This window comes from Ictidomys tridecemlineatus, chromosome 1 (genome assembly GCF_052094955.1).
Source record: "Ictidomys tridecemlineatus isolate mIctTri1 chromosome 1, mIctTri1.hap1, whole genome shotgun sequence".
Classification (NCBI taxonomy): Eukaryota; Metazoa; Chordata; class Mammalia; order Rodentia; family Sciuridae; genus Ictidomys; species Ictidomys tridecemlineatus.
The window spans coordinates 161,455,320-161,475,032 of record NC_135477.1 but is presented as its reverse complement, the minus strand read 5'-3'; the positions used below and the strand labels follow the sequence as shown (position 1 = coordinate 161,475,032).

Sequence of the window (19,713 nt, the reverse complement as noted above, 5' to 3'; positions counted from 1 at the left end):
GAGGAGAAGTATAAGGAGCCTAGGCTGGGAGCCAAGGGACCTTGCTTTAAATTCAAGTTTTGCCTCTCGCTCACCAGGAGACCTGGGGTAAGGAGTGAGCCTCAGTCTCCCCCTTTTTCAAATGAAACACTTCTCAGCCCTAGCCATCTTGCAGATGAGAGGTGACATGAACTGGTGTGAATGAACTCAAGATGCTGAGTGAGAGAAGCACAGCAGATCTAGATGAAAGTCAAAAAGAGGACACCAGAGGGCTGAGCATGGTGGTACATACGGTAATCCCAGCTGCGCAGGAGGATCACAAGTTCAGAGCCAGCCTCAGCAAAAGTGAGGTGCTAAGCAACTCAGTGAGACTCTGTCTCTAAATAAAATATGAAATAGGGTTGGAGATGTGGCTCAGTGACCAAGTACCCCTGAGTTCAGTCCCCCTTGCCAAAAAAAAAAAAAAAAGCAGGGCCCAGCGCACTCCCTCACTTCTCTTCTTCCTCTCTTTAACCCTCTCCCCACATGCTGGGACAGCCACCATTGAGGAAGCACCACAGTAGACTGAACTGCTGCAGAAAGGCCTTTACTGGGCAGGTAGGATGTGAGCAATGCCAGTAGACAGGGTGAGAGGAGAGAACACATCCTCCCAAGGAGCAGAGGAGGCATCCCTGCCATGGGTGTCAGCCTGAATGCACTAAAGGCTGGACCTTGGGCAGGCTCAGGGGAGGCCCGCCCACAAGGGCTTCGGGCCCCTCCCTCATAGAGACGCCATCCCTGACATGGGGTAAGTGGCCCTCACACTCACTTCTGCCTTGGCTGATCTCAGGGAGCATTGTGGGGTGGGGACAGGTGCTTGGGAGGGCCCTTCAGGAAGGAGAAGGATGGTTAGGCAGTGTGGGAGACCCAGAAATCTCCGGGGACTTCACTGGTGGTACTTGGAGGCAGTAGGAGATGCTGGCCCCAAGGCTGAGATCAGGTTAGAGTAGTGCAGTCAGACCTAGCACTGGTTTTTCCTTTAGGCTGAAAGCAAATTGTTCTCATTGGAATAGAGAATTGGAGAGGAAAAGGTATTACTGTCCAGCATTCTGCAGGACACACAGGTAGATTCACAGGTGTGCGAACACCCACACACACAGTGGTACAGACTCATGTTTGTGTCAAGCTGGGTCCTTTTGTAATAAGAAAGGGTCTGTGATGGGTGTATAATATACTTGGAAACATGGAATCCTTCCTGAATGGAGTCCCTCCCCAGCCCCTGCATGGTGGACATGGGGTGGAACAGGTATCAGTTACTACCCCCTGGCCCTCAGGGCTGCCTGCTGCCTCATGTAGGCCAGGATGTCCATCTTGACATTGTTGACTGTGGTCCGGTGGTACCAGCGCATGATGGGTATGCCATCTGGCCCCACCAGGAACTTCTCAAAGTTCCAGCGGATGTCATGGATTTTCATGGGTTCCCAGAAGAGGCGTCCAGGTGAGCCCAGGAGCTCCGAGGTGGGAGGACAGGAGTTCTGGAGCAGGAGTAAAAGTGGCATCAACCTGGCTGGGGTCCCTCCCTCCCTTTCCCTCGGGGTCCCTCCCTCCCTTTCCCTCTTCCTTCCCTCCCCCTATTCCTTCCCTCCCCCTGCCTTCCTGGGGGTGGAACAGCCTGGTGCTGAGAAGAAAGCACCAGTTTGGGTACCAGACTTCCAGTCCCCACTGGAAGTGATTAGAAGATTGTGAGGCCCTTAACCCGTCCCTTCCAGTGCCTGGCCTGGGCCTTATCTGTAAAATGGGCTGATAAGATCCTAGGGACTGCAAAGCCCTCTACTTGGAATAATAGTCAGATACCAAGAAATTCCCTAAGAGCCTAGGATCAGGGGAGGGCAACCTAGGCTTTGTCTCTTGAGGGCTAGGTCAGGAGCAGCTCTGCCCTGTGCAGTCAGAGGGAAGAGAGCCTCCTCCCCAGTGGCTGCTCACTCACCTTCAGGAAAGTGTAAAACTTCTGCTCTTTGTCCCCATTCACATCCCCCTTCTCAAAGAGCTGGAAATTAGGGACGAAGCCACCACCTGGTCGGACATACCTGCAGGGAATGTTCTTAGATGGGCACAGGGCTCAGAAATGAGGAAAGGGGCAGAACAGCAGAGGGAGTGTTGGGAGTCTGGTTTTATCCAGGGTGGGCAGTGGGAGCCAACCAATTGGATGGGCACAAGCATAGTGTGTGACTTGGGTCTTCTTTGTCCAGCTTGGTCCCTTCTCAGTAACCCCCCACCTCAGTTCTCCCTCCTCCTCTTGATAAGCTCTGCCCCATCATCCCTTTCTCTTTCCTGTCTCACTTTCCCCTCATTCCACTAAATGGGGTTTGTAGAAGGGGAGAGTGGTTCTGAATGGCTCCTAAATGCCACCTTGGAGGGTCAACACAGGACTCAGTGGACACTCACTTGAGGCTGGGTAGGATCTCTGAATTCTCTCCTGGCTCCTGTTTTCCGAATTGGTTGCAGGGGAAGCCCAGAATGACCAGACCAAATGGTCCAAGCTCTTCCTGTAGTGCATTCAGTTCTGGGTTGAGGAGAGAGCAGAGGCAGGGTAGCCTGGTGAGGAGCCCTGCCTGGTCTGTCCCCCTCCTGCGGCTCACCAATATACAGCTGAAATCACAGGCCTGACAGGGGAAGGACTTGCCCAAGAGCATCCGGTGAGTTTGTGGTATTGCTGGAATTCAGGCCCTGTCACCCTAACTAACCTGGATGGGAGGTTTGGGGGAAAAGACAGAAATACCCTTCCTCAAATCAGCAGTCTCTGGTCCACTGCCAAGGCCACCACCAACTGAGGGCTCTTCAGAGCTCATAGGATTGAGTTTCCTGGAGCAAGAACCATTCATCCCTAGACAAAAGGCTTCCTTGGGGTGGAGTGGAGCCCTCACAACACTCCATCCTCTGGGAATTCAGGAGCCCAAGGGAGGCTCTGGCCAACTCCCCAGTTTCCTCAGAACCCCTGGCCTTGCATGCATTGCCCACACCCAGCCTACCTGTGGTGCAAACACACTCTGCTCTGTTCCAAGGGCTGGACAGAGCATTCAGGACAGAGTGCTCACTGCCACTGGGCCTGCTGTCACTCTACCTCCAGGAACTGATTTCAGGGTCAGACTACCCTTGCCTCCCCCTAGGCTCTGCCAGCTGGCCCCAGCCCCTCCAGGGTGCTCAACCCCTTCCCTTGGGTGCTAAAAGAGGCCTTTGGCTTGCTTACTCCATTGGGCTCCTACTCTGCCCCAATTGAGAAAGAAATAAGGATATTAGGGAATATGAAGCCTGGGTCAAATACCCAGTTCTGTCACTAGTAGTTTTGTGATCCTGGTTAACTTGTTTCTTCAGGCTGAGCCTTAATACATTTACCTGTACGTTAAGGAGAGGTGAAGGCTGAACTAGGTCATCTTTAAAGTTTATTCTAGAATGGACTGTCCCAATGAGACCCACCCTCTCATCCTCCCATCCACCTGCACACACCGTGGGGCCTCATGCCAATGGCCTGTTTTCCAAAGTGTGGCCAAGAGAGGTGCCGAGGTGCCAAGGAGGGAAAATAAGCCATTCTCAGCTAGTTGCTGGTAAAGGGAACCTGCAGCCCCAAACCACCTTCTCCATCCCTCTGCTTCCATGCCACTGAGGTTCCCAGGAATGAAGAAGGACAGCCAGGAATCTCCTGGAATATGCCCAAAGATGATCAGACCTTAGGCTTATAAAAGAATCCTCACAGAACTGTGGAACATTGTATAATCAGGACCCGGAGTTTGGAATCTCATGGCCACTATCACCCTTTCTCCCCTTGCACTAGAGAAGCTCCTATGATTGAGATGTGTCCAAGTGACAGAAACAGCTCCAAACAGAGCAGTGGAGGAAGGGCAGGGTCTTACCAAGGTACTGGTCTGTCAAACCTCAGTAGCTGGCCACGTTGACAAAGAGGATGTATTTGCCAGAGTATTGCTTAAAGGGAATGTACTCCTCTCCATCGATGGTGAGGGCACCATACTCATAGATGGTGCCACTCATGCCACCATGGCAGTCTGTCTGGAAGAGAAAAAGACCAGCAGCAGGAAACAGTTAGAGCTGGAAGGAAACTTGGACATTTTTCATTTGAAGTTAATGAAAGATCCCAACAGGGAGCACGACTTGCCCAAGACCACACCAAAAATGAACTGGACTAGAACCGAGCCTCCTAATTCCCTGTGTAAGATAATGATGAGATGCTCAAGTGCTTAATAAACATTTCCTATTAACATTGAAGCACTTAATAAGAGAGGGCTATGGAACCCTAGAAATCACTTCGGGATAATTTTCCACATCATATGTCACAACATTTACAAGGCTCAAGGGCGACTGCCCTGGTGCTGGGAGCTGGTAAATCTTACTGGATGGACTGATGGATGAGTGGCTGCTGCAATAGTCCCGGAAAGTGATGGTGAGGCCTGCATTAGGCCATTGGGAAGGAAAAACTGAGCAGAAAGGAGGAAGCATCAGTGTGAGTGGTGATTCAGAGGCGCCAAGCCTGCCTCCAGACTTGGGAAGATGTTATGAAATAGGGAAGGAAGACCAGGAGCCAGGAATAAGGAAAGGCCTCTGGTAAGGGTTAGATGTGGCTATAAAGGTAAAACCATGCCTAGCATATACTACATGTTCTCAGGTGAGCCGTTGTGACGATGACGAACATACTTTCTCTCTGCCTAACTGCTGCTCTGCAGGCAGCCCCCAGGACAAGGAGGGATGGAGCATGGTGGCACTGTGATTTAGGATACCTCAGTTCTGCCTCTTGCTCTGCCACTGTATGATCTTGGATTGGCCCTTCCTCTTCCCCTGGCCTCACCTTGAACTGGATCAGCCAGTCTCAATCCAGATGGCTTGACAGCGTCACCATCAGTGGGAGAGGAGGGGATGGGATTACACCTTGCCAGCAAAATGTTGCCCAGGACCCCTCTCTACCCCATCCCTTGTCCCAGACCTGGAAGACAAAACTCTTGGGGCTACTCTTGAAAGTTGGTCACTGCAATGACAATATGACTCAGCGGGTGGGTTGTAAAGCAAAGGGAAAAGCTTGAAGCCATTGTATTAGGTGATCTTTATGGGCCCTGTCATCTGATGAGAATGAAAAAATGGTAAACAAATGGAGCAAAAACTGGCCTGACAGACCTGGCTAGGACAGTGACAGGTGGTGAGCAATAGAGGCGTAAATTCACTCCCTTCTTTCCCTTCAATTCTGGAAAATGCACTGCTGGGGCAAGGTCCCTGGACCTAACTGGGTGAAGGAAGTGTTCCACCCAGCAGGGTGTGGCCCAGCAGGGTATAGATGACCTGTCTGTCATGAAGTGGCTGCAGGCTGAGGCGGGTGAGGCTGGACTGCCTCCGCCAGGCAGCTGCAAGCTCTTTTCTTGGCTCTGGTGAAAATTCTCTGCTTCACATGAGTCTAATAGTCCATACCACGTGACTTCTGCTGACTGAGCAGGACCAAGACCCAAACTCATTATTCCTCCTGCCCTGCAGCCTCCTAGGTCACAACTGGGGGGTCACTTCCACCTTAAAACGCAAACAAACCAACAGCCCAGCTGGCCACAAAGGTCTGGCAGCCTCCCACCTCCTCCACTCCACCCTCAGCTAAACATGATCTCTGGGATGTGGACAGGAAAAAAGCCAAGAGGTTGACTAAACAATCAGAGCTTACAAACAAACGGGAGCATCAACTTCTGGGCAGTTTCCGGGTGAGGGTGGGGCAACTGGCACCCATCTCATCAGGTACCAGGCCGGCTGGCTGTTGGCCCTGGGCAAGTCAATTTTACTCTGGGGTCCTTGGTCTGAAGATAATCCCAACTGCCTCTCAAAACAGCTGTGAAAATCCACTGGCAGATTGAGACAGGCTTAAAATCTCTTGGAAAGAAAGGCACAGATCAGGGGATTGAGATTATTCTGTGTGCATCTGGGGTAAAAGGCCCTGAGGTTCCTCCATTATTGAGAGGAGAGAAGCCAATGTTCACCAGCCAATGTGAGGGCAGTGCACTGGGCAGGGTGTCTGTCACCAGGAGGAAGGATGAGTGGCAGCCTCCACACTTACTGCTGCAGCTAGTGAGGCTAGTGCTATGGATTCGGACTGACAAGTCAGGGTGGCCCATGGTAGGGGGGTAGTCCCAGACGGCAGAGGGGAGAGGCCACGAAAGTGCCTCAATCCAGGAGAGGAGCGTTCTGGTGACCCAAGAGTTGGTGGCAGGGCCAGGGACAACAGTGAGGGCCCTGGCTGGCTAGGGCTGCAGGTCTGTGTCTTTCTCTTCTCCCATCAACGGGATGCTGTTGAAGGAGGACTGTGCTGGGAGGCAGGAGACCTGGGTCTGGGTACCGCCTTTGTAAGAGGGAGTCAGATTCACTGCTGTCTTAAGAGCCCTTCAGCCCTGACGTCAACCTGTGGTTCCATGATTCTCTCTGCCTCGTTTAGTCACTTAGAAACCAGTGGTTACTAGGATCCCATGCACGTCAGCAGCTGTCATTCTTTCCAGCGTCTGCAACGTTTCCTTTTGTACAGCAAGGACAGGGAGCCTGGGCAGCCTTAAGCTACACTGAGGAGGCAAGGAGGAAAGGAGGGTTCCCTTTGTTCCTAGCCCCTCCCTTAGAGTTGGAAGAGGAAAACATCTCTCTGGAGCTGAATCACCTGCGGTCCACCCCATTCTGCACATGCCCCACTCTCCATCCCTTTGTCCTGATGGTAGGGACAAAGTAAATGGTTAGGTCCTAGAAGCCAGAGCTGTGGCATCTCAACTCTAAGGCCTAGGAGGATAGATGAGCATACCCAGGCTGTCATTAGCCAGCAAGTCCTGGCTGGTTGGTTCTGATATGATCAGATTTCACCCTAAGACTTCTAGACCATACCCATCCTGTTTTCTCTGAATCCATTCTTGCCTACCCAGAGTTCTGCAGAAAACACATGGCCATGTTGAATCATTCATGGCATCCATTCCTTCACTGCCAGCCTTCTTAGGGCAAGGATGAATCTTCCTTTCTCCTAGGGGCTGGGACAGACTCCATGGTGCTGACCTGCCCATGGTCCACCCCCACCCCTACTCCACAGCCTAATTCAAAACTCAGTCCCATGCCTGCCCTAGAAAATGCCTTCAGAGCTGGTAGTTATAAACAAGCTTGGATAGAAAGGAGAGCTTCATGGCCCTCCAGACTTAGACCTGACTCCAAGGAAGAGCAGACTCATGGAAGAGCAAAGGGGTTAGAAACAGAGGAAATTGCTCTTGGACTGGACTTCCTGAGAAGTAGATGGAATATTGGACACAGCATGAACTTATAAGATCTTAGAATAAAGACCCAAAGGATTTTAGAAATAAAAGTTCAAAGCTATGGGCTGGGGTAGAGTGTTTGCTAGCATGTGTGAGGTACTGGATTTGATCCCTGGCACCACATTAAAAAATAATAATAATAAATAAATAAAACAAATAAAATAAAGGTATTGTGTCCATCTACAACTAAAAAAATTTTTTTAAATAAGTACATAAGCATATTGGTGGGGTGGGGTGGGGTGTATACTGGGAGGGTAGAGATAGAAATCCTTCTCTTTGGGTCTATTCCTACTTCTGGTTTCTGCCTCTCTGCCCTGGGGAAGAGGAGGAGTCTACAGGATCCACCCAGGCACATTTTCACCAAGGAGATAAGCATGCTGGTTCATCCTCAGTCTTCTTCAGCATCCCCACTCCTACTCTAAAGTCACACATCCTGCTGGCGATTGACTAAGGCTCAGGGAATTGGGCCTCTCCTTCAGAGTTGATGATCCCCAGCTCTCTCCAACTACCAGGTTTGCTCAGGCAATGTGGACAGTGGATCATTGGTAGTGAGGCTGTCCCACAGGAAACTCCTCAGAGGACAGTTTATTGATTTGACTGATTCTGAAGTCATCTGTTTCGTTGTGTCCTTCCTCTACCCGACCCCTGCCCTGAAGATGGAGAAACTGAGGCCCAGAAAGGGGTGGAGACTTAGGATACTGAGTGTTCTGCATTGCCCATTCAACATTCTTTCAGTCACAAATCTCTGCTTCTTCTGCCAATAACCTGGAATCCATGTGGGTGGTTCTACCTGTGGTTATATATCTGGGGTAGAAGAGCCCCCAGGCAGTTCCTGAAGACCAGGGCCATCCTGCTGCATTTGTCCTCCCTTTCTCCTTACTACCATCTCCCTGGGTACATGCAAAGCCAACCCAGAGGCTGTCACTGGGCCTCTTTCTGTGTAGTGCCACCTCACCACCCCACCCTACTGGAGGACAGCAGTTAGCACCTACTGACATAGATGTAGCAAGACGACCCCCTTCCCCAGAGGTAGCAGTGAGGGATGCCTTTCTCTCCATTCATTCTGCCAACCTGGAGGACCCAGGTCTGGATTAGATGGAACTTGGAATAGATCTATGGTCACCGGTGGAGGTCCTTGGGGTGGAGGGGGAGGCAAACAAAGTTAATGATGTCCCTCGAACCTGGGTGTCGCCTTTCTGCAGGGAAACCTGGGAAGAGAGGTGCCTCGCTACTGTGAGATGGACACCTGGCAGCTACGTTCACTTCCCTGTCTCCCGCCCTGGAAGCTCACTCACCTTCGACTTCTCTTGTCCCCGGCTCGGCGGGACGAAGCCCGCCAGGAGCAGGGAGAGAAGGCAGGATGCCCGCAGGAACCCGGCCATGGCTGGCTGGGGGAGCGTCTCAGGCGTGCCTCAGACGCTGTCAGCTGCCGGATCACCGTCTGTCTGAGGTGTCCGAAGCTCCAAGTCACCTTTCTAGCCCTCAGCGGTGGCCAATCCGCGGCCAGGTCGGGATCCTCGTAGCCAATCGCAGCGCAGCTAGGATTTCAGGGGCAAGTCGCGCCCGCCCTTCTCTCTCCCCCTCCCCAGGCCCTGGGCGACAGTGACATAAGCAAGTCTGGGCAGAGAGATGGGAGTGAGGTCCTCGGTGAATGCCGGAGGCGGTCCTCTCCTCTTAGGGCTCCAAAGTGCGGGAGGAGGCAAGCACAATGTTCTCCAGATCAGCCAGGGCCAAGGGGCCCCAAAACACCCAAGAACCGATGGGTAGTTTAGTTCTGGGAAGTAATTCTTACTCCCCAGGCTTTAAAAATTACCCTGTGATGGTCTTGCCCTGATGTTGATGATTTTAAAATTCAGCAAGATCTGAAGTTAGACCTTCTGGAACAGTTACCATATGTAGGATAGTACTTGAGAAACATTATAGGTGAACTGGGATTTTCAGTGCATTCCCCTCCTGGGTAAGGCACGGGATGCCTCTGCTGGTTTGGCAGCAGAAAACACTTTTGCTCCCTGTATAATCTTTTTTCTTTCTTTTAATTGACACATAAGAATATTACATACATAACTGTACAGTCTTGGGCACTTTGCTTTTTCTCTCTGAGCCTCAGTTTCCCCAATTGTGTAATGATGGGATTGGTTAATGATCTCTCGGGCCCTTCTGGCTCTGGTGAGTGATGAGTTTTAAGTGACAGATTTAGCCCAGAAATCACTTGAGGGTAGAGCCCATGATCCCCACCTGGCCAGGACCTGAACTCAGTAGATGTTTAACATTTGCTGAGCTAATCAATCATTAAATGTGTTTCTCTGTTAGGAGATACTCCCCATCAGGCCAGGCAGCTGTAGGTCTCTACTGTGCAGGCATAATCTTACCTACAGATGGGGAATGGGCTGAAATCGGCAATTCACAAATTTTTCTGAGTACCAGGGAAGCCATTAGTACAGATTCCTGGGTCCAACTTCAGAATGACTGCATTAGAATCTCTAGGAGGAGAGGCTGAGAATCTGCCTTCCAACATGTTCCTAGGTTGATTCTGAGGCAGCCATCCTGCCCTTAGTCCTCATGGTATTAGTCTCAGGATTAGGAACCCTCTAAAAATCTCTTCTGACCAAGAACTACCTTAACTATGATTCAAGAACCAGAGGTTCTTGAAAGGTCTGTTTCTCATTCTTCAGGAAATCTTTCTTCCTCAAACCACAACATGTTTGCATATTAAAATGGAAGGAATCTTAGAGGCCAAGAAATCTTTTTGTGTGTGTGTGTGTGTGTGTGTGTGTGTGGCACAGGGGTGCCCTACCATTGAGCTACATCCCCAACCCTTTTTATTTTTTGAGACAGGAGCTCACTAAACAGCTGAGGCTGGCCCGGAACTTGCAATCCTCCTGCCTTAGCTTCCCAAGTCATTAGAATTATAGGGATGTACCACTGCACCAAGCCAGGGAGTCTTTAGACAATTTAAAGCACAGAAGAATATGAACAGTGACTGACAGTATATGTGCTCAATCAATATTATTTATCCAAATACTTCATTTCACTGAAACCTAGAGTTGGAGAACAACTTACCCAAGTTCCCACAGCAAAATGGTAGCAGAAAAGAAACCATAATCCAGGTCTCTAGACTCCAGTCTCGGATCTTCTCAATGTTGTTCTGTGATTTTTTTGAGGTTCATAGTTGCCCAAAGATACAAACATCTGGGTATATATCAGAAATCCATTTTCATTAGCACCAGTAGGCATCCAGTGACCCAGCTGAGTATATACCTAGCACTTAACACCATGAGAAATGTTGAAGAGGTTTCTAGAAGCTACAGTCCTTGCCCTCAACGGTAAGGCCAGCAGATCCAGCTATGGAGAGGCAAGTGAGACACCTAGGGTCATGCAAGTGTGCAGGGCAGGACCTAAGAGGGAATGTCACTGTAAGTTTTGCACCCTATGTTCCTCACTTATCTGGCCTGAGTCCTGGGGCTGGTGTTCAGTTTCTTTGGGTGGGGGGCAAGAAGGATCCAGAGGCCTAAGGGGCTGCTCTAGGTTGCTATAGAGTCACAGAGAAGTTATTTTCCTTTGCAAGGTCTCATTTGGCCCACCTGTGAAACAAGGGTCTTTGACAATCTCTCAGCAGTGGCCCCCCTGGCTTTTCAGTTCAGGGTCTGAACTGCCACACAAAACCTAGGAGCCCTGAGAACATGGCAGTGAGGTGGGAGGCTTGGGTGGGGTGCATGCCCTGGCATTGAGGAGACCCTGCTGCATTCTACTTTCAGAGGAGGTCTGATCACTGACCAAAGAGCATGAAGATGAAGATGAAAACAGCACCTACCAGTCTTTCCATCAGCGCATTTGGTTGATTGGTTCCCAGGGACTCATGTTTTGAAAGATGTTATGCTCCACCAGGCAGTTCTCAATTGCCCTAGGGTTAAAGTTCCAATTCCTTAGTGCTTCCGATAATGCCCTCAACATCTATCCACTTCTTCATGTTTTTCCAACACACTGCAGCTGTACATGCCCTTCAGTCTCACCTCCAGGTTTTATCTCTGCCATTCCCTCTGCTGGAAACATCCAAACTACTTTCTCTTTAACTGGTTTTTTTCTACCCACTATTGAGGTCTCTGTCAATGTCACTTCTTTTTTAAAAAATATGTTTTTTAATTGTAGATGAACACAATACCTTTATTTTATTTATTTATTTTTATGTGGTGCTGAGAATCGAACCCAGTGTTTCACACATGCTAGGCAAGTGCTCTACCACTGAGCCACAACCCTAGCCCTCTAGTGACACTTCTTAAGGGAAGAGTTTTATTCAGGTTCCCTGGCTCTACTCTAGTTCTTGGAGTATTTGGCACTTTCTATATATCAACCCTTTGTCATTCTTTTTTTTAAAATAATTTTTAGATGTTGATGGATCTTTATTTTCTTCATTTATTTAATATGCAGTGCTAAAAATATAACCCAGAGCTTCACGCATGCTAGGCAAGTGCTCTACCACTGAGCCACAACTTCAGTCCCTCCTTTGTCATTCTTTATCATCGTTTCTCGTTACCTGTTTTCTCCACTAAATGATAAGATCCACAAAGACTTTATTTCTAGTATTTTGAACAGGATTTGATATCTGTTAGCTGCTTGATATATATTTATTAAATAAATTAATGTCAATCAAAGCGCTATTTGACATATAGAATAGGCAGAGCTTCAGGCCAACATGGGCTAACAATTTGGAGCCCACAAGACAGATTTCAGCTGCTAGTAGGATTTACCATGTGAGTTGCTCTGAGTCATTGGAGAGTAGATGATTTACATCGGGCTTTGGGAAGCAAGGGTAAAAACACATGCTATGGAAAAACCAGAAACTAGTTTTGTTTTCAGTCTAAGAATGTGCTCTTCTGCATCCTGGATAATTGGCTGCCCACTACCTCTTGGACTTCTTTCCTTGAGATATACATAAAGAGCTCACCAACTATGTGCTTAGTGGGTAAACAGCAATAGAGATGACTAAACAGGTTTGTTTGTTGAAAGTGCTGATGAATTGTACCTCCAAGGAAGATAGAACATGAGTTAATAAACAAAAAGGGCTGGAAAAACCAAGACAAAGAAAAGCAGCCCTGCTATTGCTGAGTAAGTACTTAGGTTCTAGACTCAGTGATATGGTCAGCCCAGCCCAATCCATAAGTCCAGATGGAGGCAGCAGAAAGCAGGCCCAGCCCCCAATGCTTTGCTGCCAATTTCAAACAGTGGCCCTGTTTTGCAATCAAGGAGGGATTGCAGAATCCAGGTGGGGCCCTGGAGCTTCTGGTTTCCTATATGATTGGCAGATCCAATCTCAAAGTCTGCTGGAAGATGGGAGGGGGGGTGTCAATCAAGGGAAGAGTGGGAGACTGGAGACTTTGTTTCTAAAACAAATGTTTTCCAAACTTTGGGCCTGTCTTCTCATCATGGAGCAAGGAGTTGGACAAGTTGATTTCTAAGGGCCAAGATTTAAGATAATAAGAGTAGCAGCTAGCCTCCACCCAACAGCCTAGATATGCCAGGTGCTGCCTTTGATTTATGAACTTTTTGGAAAACCCCTACAACCTCATAAGATAGTTAACATCATTATCCTTATTTCACAGATGAAGAAACTCATAGAGAGGTTAAGTAACTTAAGATCATGCAGTTGGTAAGTGGCAGAACCAGGATTCAGACCCAGATATGCTGTCTTCAGAGGCCTTGCCACAAATCTCTACACCCAGTACCGTCCAACATGGCAGCCCCGTGTGTGGCTACCGAGCTCTTCAAACTATGGCTTGTCCAAATTGATGTGTACTGTGATTGTCAAATACACACTTGTTTTTAAAGACTTAGTATGAAAAAAGGAAGGTCAAACTATCTCGATAATGTTTTATATCAGATTTGACTTGTATTTTTGTTGGACAGTGCTGGTTTGAGCTATATACTCATAAGGGATTGGTATAAGACTAGGATTGCCTCTGTGAAATCTAGCCTTATCCTCTGTTGAAAGCCCCCAAGGCCACCTCCAGAGTTAATGATTTCCTCCAAGGACTCACAGAATTCAGCATAAAAGCCTTCTGATACTATGATTTATTATAGCAAAGGATTACAAAATCAGCAAAAGCAAAGTATGTGTGGGACCAAGTCCAGAGGATGCCAGGTACAAACTTCTGAAAGTTCTCTCTCAGCTGAGTCAAACAGGATTGCTTAATTCCCTTAGCAAGGGAATATGACAGCCTGTCTAAAATGTTGTCCACCAGGGATAGGGACGCTCATTAGAGTCTCAGTGCCCAGGATTGTTACTGAAGAATAGTCACATAGGCATTCTTACCTGGGCACATAACAAAATTTTAGACTCCCAGAACGAAAGTAGATATTCAACATAAGCTGAATTGTTTGATTCAGTTTTGTCACAGTGAGCCACTCTCTTATTAATGATTGGATGATGGAAATCCTCTGGAAATAGAAATAAGTGTCCAAATGCCAACCAAGAGCCAAATATAGGGCTGGGGCTGTAGTTCAGTGATAGGGAGCTTGCGTAGCATGTGTGAGGCACTGGGTTCGATCCTCAGCACCACATAAAAATAAATAAATGAAATAAAGATATTGTGTCCACCTACAACTAAAAATAAAGAAATAAATAAAGAGCTAAATATAGCAGGCCTTTCTTAGGGGTATCAATCTCAATCCTGCTATGTTAACTCTTTTCTGTAAATCTCCCAATTAAATCTCAGTGGGGCCTAGCCTGCCAACTACTAGGTTTGTTGAGTTGACCTGAAAGGGAGTAGTCTTAGTCCATTTGGGCTACTAGAACAAAATAGCACACAGCCAGGCATGGTGGCACATGCCTGCAACCCCAGCAATTTAGGAGTCTGAGGCAAGAGGATTATACATTTGAGGCCGGTCCCAGCAACTTAGTGAGACTCTGTCTCAAAAAGGGTTGAGGGCTGGGGTTGTGGCTCAGTGGTAGAGAGCTTGCTTAGCATGTGTGAGACACTGGGTTAGATCCTCAGCACCACATATAAATAAATAAAGTTTAAAAATTAAAAAAAGTATTGGAAAAGTAGCTCAGTGGCAAAGCACCCCTGGATTCAATCCCCAGCACTACAAAATAAAAACGAACAAACAAAAAAACCCAACACATAAATTAGATGGCATATAAACAACAGAAACTTATTTCCCAGAGTTCTTGGGTCTCTTTCATAAAGGCACTAATCCCTTTCATGAGAGTTCCACTCTTGTGACTTAATCACCTTCTGAAAACCCTACTTCTGCTGGACACGGTGGCACACGCCTGTAATGCCAGCCTCTTGGGAGGCTGCGGCAGGAGGATGGCAAGTTCAAAGCCAGCCTTGGCAATTTAGTGAAGCCCTAAGCAACTCAGTGAGACCCTGTCTCTAAATAAAATAAATTTAAAAGGCTGGGATGTGACTCAGTGGGTTAGCACCCCCAGGCTGGCTTCCTGGTACCAAAACAAAAAACCAAAGCCCCACTTCTTAATCTCATCACCTGAGGAGTTAGGGTTGGAACATATGGATTTTGGAGGAACACAGACCTAAAGACCATAGCAGGATATAGTGAGTCCCACCTCCTCCGGGGCCCACTTAGTTGGAGGGAGAGTTTTAAAAAGGGGAGGCATCCCCAAGAACATCTCATTCAACCTTCTCATCTGAGAAGCTGAGGCTCTGAGTGGTTTTTCCAGGGCCCCAGAGAAAATACAAGCATCTATAAAAATGACACCTCAGCTGAATACAGCTCCAAGCTTTCAGCCAAAATGTTCCTTTGCTTCTCTTAGATGTCCTATGTAACTGAAACCCAACATATATCCCTTTCCTCGCTTCTTGGTGGTGGAGAGCCTACCTGTGTCTTTGCTGGCCTCGTTCTGTCTACTCCTCATCCATCTAGGTTAGGGTTCAGCTGGGTGACCAGAGAGCTCTACTAGCAATAAAAACCTTTCTTAAAGAGTCACTAAGCAGTAAACAACTACTTCCTGTGGGTCACCTACCAAGGCACAAAAAACAATGAGGACTACACTCAACCAGAACACCCAGAGGACATAAATAGTTTATCACAACTCCTGCCTTTCTCTCAACCTGACCACAGCTAACAAATGGCCAGGTCCACCTCATTCTTTTTTTTTTTTTAAAGAGAGAGAGAGAGACTTTTTAATATTTATTTTTTAGTTATTGGCGGACACAACATCTTTGTTTGTATGTGGTGCTGAGGATCGAATCCAGGCCGCACGCATGCCAGGTGAGCGCACTACTGCTTGAGCCACATCCCCAGGCCCATCCACCTCATTCTTATCCCTTCCCTGACTCAGAAGGTCTTGGCAAGGGAACTGGTAAAGTATACCTGGGAAGTTCTAGACAGTAAGTCCAGGGTACTGGTCCTGTCTCAGTATGTGCCCTAGACCAGGCCCTTCTTGAAAGAAAGTGACCACAACACTCAGAGCAACCAAGAGATCTTTATTGCAGCAGTGCAATAGAGGAGAAAAGAGAGAAAGAGGAGAGAGAGAGAGAGAGAGAGAGAGAGAGAGAGAGAGAGAGAGAGAGAGAGAGAGAGAGAAGAGAAGAGAGAAGAGAGAAGAGAGAGAGAGAGTACAAGAGAGAGACAGAGAAAGCAAGAGAGATAGCAAGAGAGAGAGGGGCCCGGCAGGAGAGAGTTTTTATAGCCCAAATCTAATGAGGTCTCTGGGTCTGCAAGCTGCCTTGTTGGCACAAGGGGGGTTACGTGTTTGGCCTTGAGAAGGGGGTTGAGTGTTCAGCCTTGAGCGGGGGCTTGGGCGTTTGGGCTTGAAGCAAATAGTTGATAAAGAACCAGACAGAGGGTTTGAGAGGCCAGGTCATCCTGCAGCTAACTTTGTTTGGCATGCCCTGCAGACAGCTTACTCAGCCTGTCCTGCACCTAACACTTCTCATAAGTCTTGGAAATACCCCTCCTTCCAACCAGCGGTGAAATAAAGAAATTAGATTACTTTTTCTCTCTTTTTTTTTCCATCAAGGGATTGAACCCAGAACACTTAACCCCTGAGACACATCCCCAGCCTTTGTTATTTTTTATCTTGAGACAGTATCTTGCTAAATTGCTTAAGGCCTCTCTAAATTGCTGAGGCTGGCCTCAAACTTGGCAATCCTCCTGCTTCAGTTTACGGAAGTACTGGGATTAGGCATGTGCTACCATGCCCAGCAAGAGTAATTAGGTTTCTAAGGTTTTGTTCGTACCAGTTAGTCTATGAGCTGACCCCAGGGAAGGAGTCCCTCAGGGCAAATGGGTGCTGGCCAGAAGGTCTTCCCAGTGAGGGTTGGAGTAGATGCTGAGGGTAGACTGTGGGTAAATCATATTATCTCCTCTGTAGCTCTGGGTGCCCCTCAAATGACTCTTTTGAGTTTTAAATGAGGTAGGACCACTTAATTCAAAGTCTGCATTATACTATCCCTGTTCCCCTCCCTTTGGGGATGGAGGGGTTTGGGTCCGACATCTTTGGCCCCTAACTTTTTTCATACACCCTCTACCACAACCTGGCTGGGTACCTTCAGCTCAAGTTATCTGGAACATGACCTTCCCCAGCTGTTGGACGGGGCCGATCGTTTCTGCCCGGCCTTTCCAATAAGCTTTTTAGAAGGCTCTGATGGAGTGTTAGAGCCGAAAGTCCTTGGAATGTGAGCTCCAGAAAGCACTGGGGAGTTGTTATTTTCTTCTCCTTCCAATTCATTCCTTGTATCCAGAGTCATGTCTTGTTAATGACTTTCCCTCATGTTGTTGAGCTCTCAAACTAATTAATTAAGTGTTAATTAATTCAACAGGCATTTATTAAGCACCTACTATGTGCTATGCACTGTGCTGGCTCCTGGGGATTCATCAAATCAGAGTAAATAAGACTGGGGTCCTGTCTGGTGGAGTGAGATGTGAAAGCCAACTTACTGGACAGGGTGGTGGATGCTTCTGCTCAGGGAGGAATCAGTAGCAGCAGGGTTGGCTTCCTAGTGGAGGTGACAAGTGGGAGGGGTTAGCTGAGTGTGACAGACCAACAAAGTATGTTTGGAGCTGAAGGAACCACTGGATCAGAGGCTGGTTGGCTCCTTGCAGCTCTGATATCCCCTGTTCTGTGTGGCTGGAACAGAGTTCAAGGTGAAAGGTCAGAAGAGGTAAGGCTGCAGAAGCAAACAAGGGCAGATGGGAGGGGACTTTATGGTCTTGGAGTTCATCTTGAGGATGGCAGACAGAGTCTCCCACCCCATCACTTTGTTATTCTTTTATTGCTTTTCCTGGTTTTAAATGACTTCGTGCAGTTATGTATCTACCTATTTGCGGTCTATTCTATTCTCTTCCCAGTTAGAATGGAAGCAGCGTGAGTCTCCTCCTCTGCCATAACCCAGCTCCAGGAGGGTACCAGGCACACAGATGTGACTCAGTGAGCAGTGAATGAGGAAAAAACAAAGGAGGAACATGATTTGGGGAGGTCTCTTATGGCTTGCCCTTTGTCTTTGTCAGGGACAAGCCTCCTCCCCCAACTCCCTCAGAGGGATGTGGCTCAGAAAAGGAACTTCAGGAAGTTCTAGACATCGAGTTCCTTTTTCAAGGAGTCTGTGGTTCAAGGGAATAACCTTGTCCTTACTCTGAACCCCAAAATACTCTGAGGTATCTGGGGCAAAATCCATTCTTATATTTCTCAGGCTTTGGTGTATAGAGATTGTCAACCCAGAAGGGACCTCAGAGACAATCTGGTTCTTTTACTCCAGGTGTGATCCTTAGACTTGGAGACTTGGCACTGGTGGGAGCTGGTCAGAAAAACAGAATCTCGATTCTTCTCCAGACCTACTGAGAATCAGAATCTGCCTTTTGACAAGATCCTTGGGTGACTTGGAGCTTGATTCAAGTGTGAGAAATGTCGATCTTTCAATTTACAGCTGGGGAAACCTAGCCCCAGAGATTAGCCTAGGGTCATGTGGGGAATAAATAACCCAGATGGTTCTGGAACCCAGTGCTTATTTTTCTCAGCCTTTCAAACCCCTGGTGAAATAAGACTCTGACTGAGCTCTGACTTTGCAGTTTAAAGTTGGAAATGCTTCAGTAGCTTCCAGAATCTTGGCTTTGTGACTGCACATTCCTTGGCCTCCACTGACAGACAGTCCCAGCTGCCTGCCCTGCTCCCAAATGCTTTCCCCTTCTCCTTCTCCTATACTGGGGATTGAACCCAGGGCCTTACACATGCTACCAAACTCTCTACCATTGAACTACATCCCCAGCCCTTTTTGATTTTATTTTGAGACAGGGTCTGGTCTTAATCCTCTTGCCCTAGCCTCCCTCTAGGCATGTACCACTATATCTGTTCCTGTTCCCAAATTCTTTTTTTTTTTTTTTTTTTGGTACCAGGGATTGAACCCAGGGGCACTTAACCACTGAGCTAAGTTCCCAGCCCTTTTATGTTTTATTTTGAGACAGCCCACTAGGTTGCTTAGGGCCTACTAAATTGCTAAGGCTGGCTTTGAATTTCCAGTCCTCTTGCCTCAACCTCCTGAGCTGCTGGGATTACAGAAGTGCACATCTACAAACCAGTCCTGTTCTCAAATTCTGATCTTTGCCCACTTGGTGTAATAGGGCACTTGGACTTTGCTATCTATCAATTAGTTTGGGGGTTTTTTTGTATCAGGAATTGAATCTGGCTTTGCTATCTATCAATTAGTTTTGGGGTTTTTTTGTATCAGGAATTGAACCCAGGGGTGCTTTACCACTGAACCACATCCCTAGCCCTTTTTATTTTTTATTTTGAGACAGGGTCTCACTAAATTGCTTAAGACCTTGATACATTGCTGAGACTGGCCTCAAACTTTCGATCCTTTTGCAGTTCTCTGGGATTACAGGCACGTATATCACTATGCCTGGCATAATTGATCTCAGGTAAACAGCTCTTCTCTCTAGGCCTAGTTCCCTAGTCTGCAAGATGAGGCCACTAGTATCCCTACCTCATAGGATTATTGTGAGGATTAAAGGGGGAAAAAAATCTCTCAAACTCAATAAGTAATAGTAAGTAACAGCATGTTCCACACTTGATATGAGCAGGGCCTGTGCCAACTACATTGTATTTGATCCCCACCACATCCATGTTTTAGGTGAGGAGACTGAGGTACAAAAGGTTAAGTGAATGGTCTGACTCACCCACTTGGTTTCTCTCTTGGGACTACCTTGCCATGTTGCCCATTTGTTGAGAATTTGACAGAGTATACAAGTTCCTTCCACTTCTGCTTCCTAACGGACCCCAGGATCAGCTCTGTGGGTCAGAGACTATTAACCTCAGCCTTCAAATGACAATTCTGAGGATCTACGAGAGGATGCACCCAAGGTCATCGAAATGGTAGAGCTCAGTGCTAGAAGTGGATTTTCTGATGTCTCATCAGTATTTTCTACAGTAACTCCACACATTTACAGACTATTCCAGATGAAATTGTTTTGAAACTGAATC

General features: G+C 47.7%; 2 protein-coding genes and 1 long non-coding RNA gene across 4 annotated transcripts in view; 2 read left to right on the top strand and 1 right to left on the bottom strand.

The window, feature by feature from the left end:
- The window catches only part of Tnip1 (TNFAIP3 interacting protein 1), a 54,387-nt gene extending 44,384 nt beyond the window's left edge, over positions 1-10,003 (top strand). For both annotated transcript variants that reach the window (XM_078051185.1, XM_078051198.1), the window contains exon 18: positions 8,477-10,003. In XM_078051185.1, the coding sequence (XP_077907311.1) occupies positions 8,477-8,511 (35 nt within the window). In that variant the 3' untranslated portion in view covers positions 8,512-10,003. The remainder of the gene's footprint in view (positions 1-8,476) is intronic.
- On the bottom strand, positions 550-8,714 carry Gpx3 (glutathione peroxidase 3). The gene is made up of 5 exons (XM_005335804.5): positions 8,570-8,714; positions 3,867-4,020; positions 2,404-2,521; positions 1,946-2,045; positions 550-1,493 (listed from the first exon to the last, which is right to left on the bottom strand). Exons 1-5 carry the CDS (start codon positions 8,654-8,656, stop codon positions 1,275-1,277), a joined length of 678 nt encoding a protein of 225 aa, XP_005335861.3. The 5' UTR covers positions 8,657-8,714; the 3' UTR covers positions 550-1,274.
- A 5,780-nt stretch (positions 10,004-15,783) lies between the features above and the next one.
- LOC144378004 (uncharacterized) lies at positions 15,784-18,230 on the top strand. Its single transcript, XR_013439421.1, has 2 exons — positions 15,784-17,398; positions 17,993-18,230. It is a non-coding gene; the product is annotated as an uncharacterized LOC144378004 (long non-coding RNA).
- Positions 18,231-19,713: the final 1,483 nt, after the last annotated feature.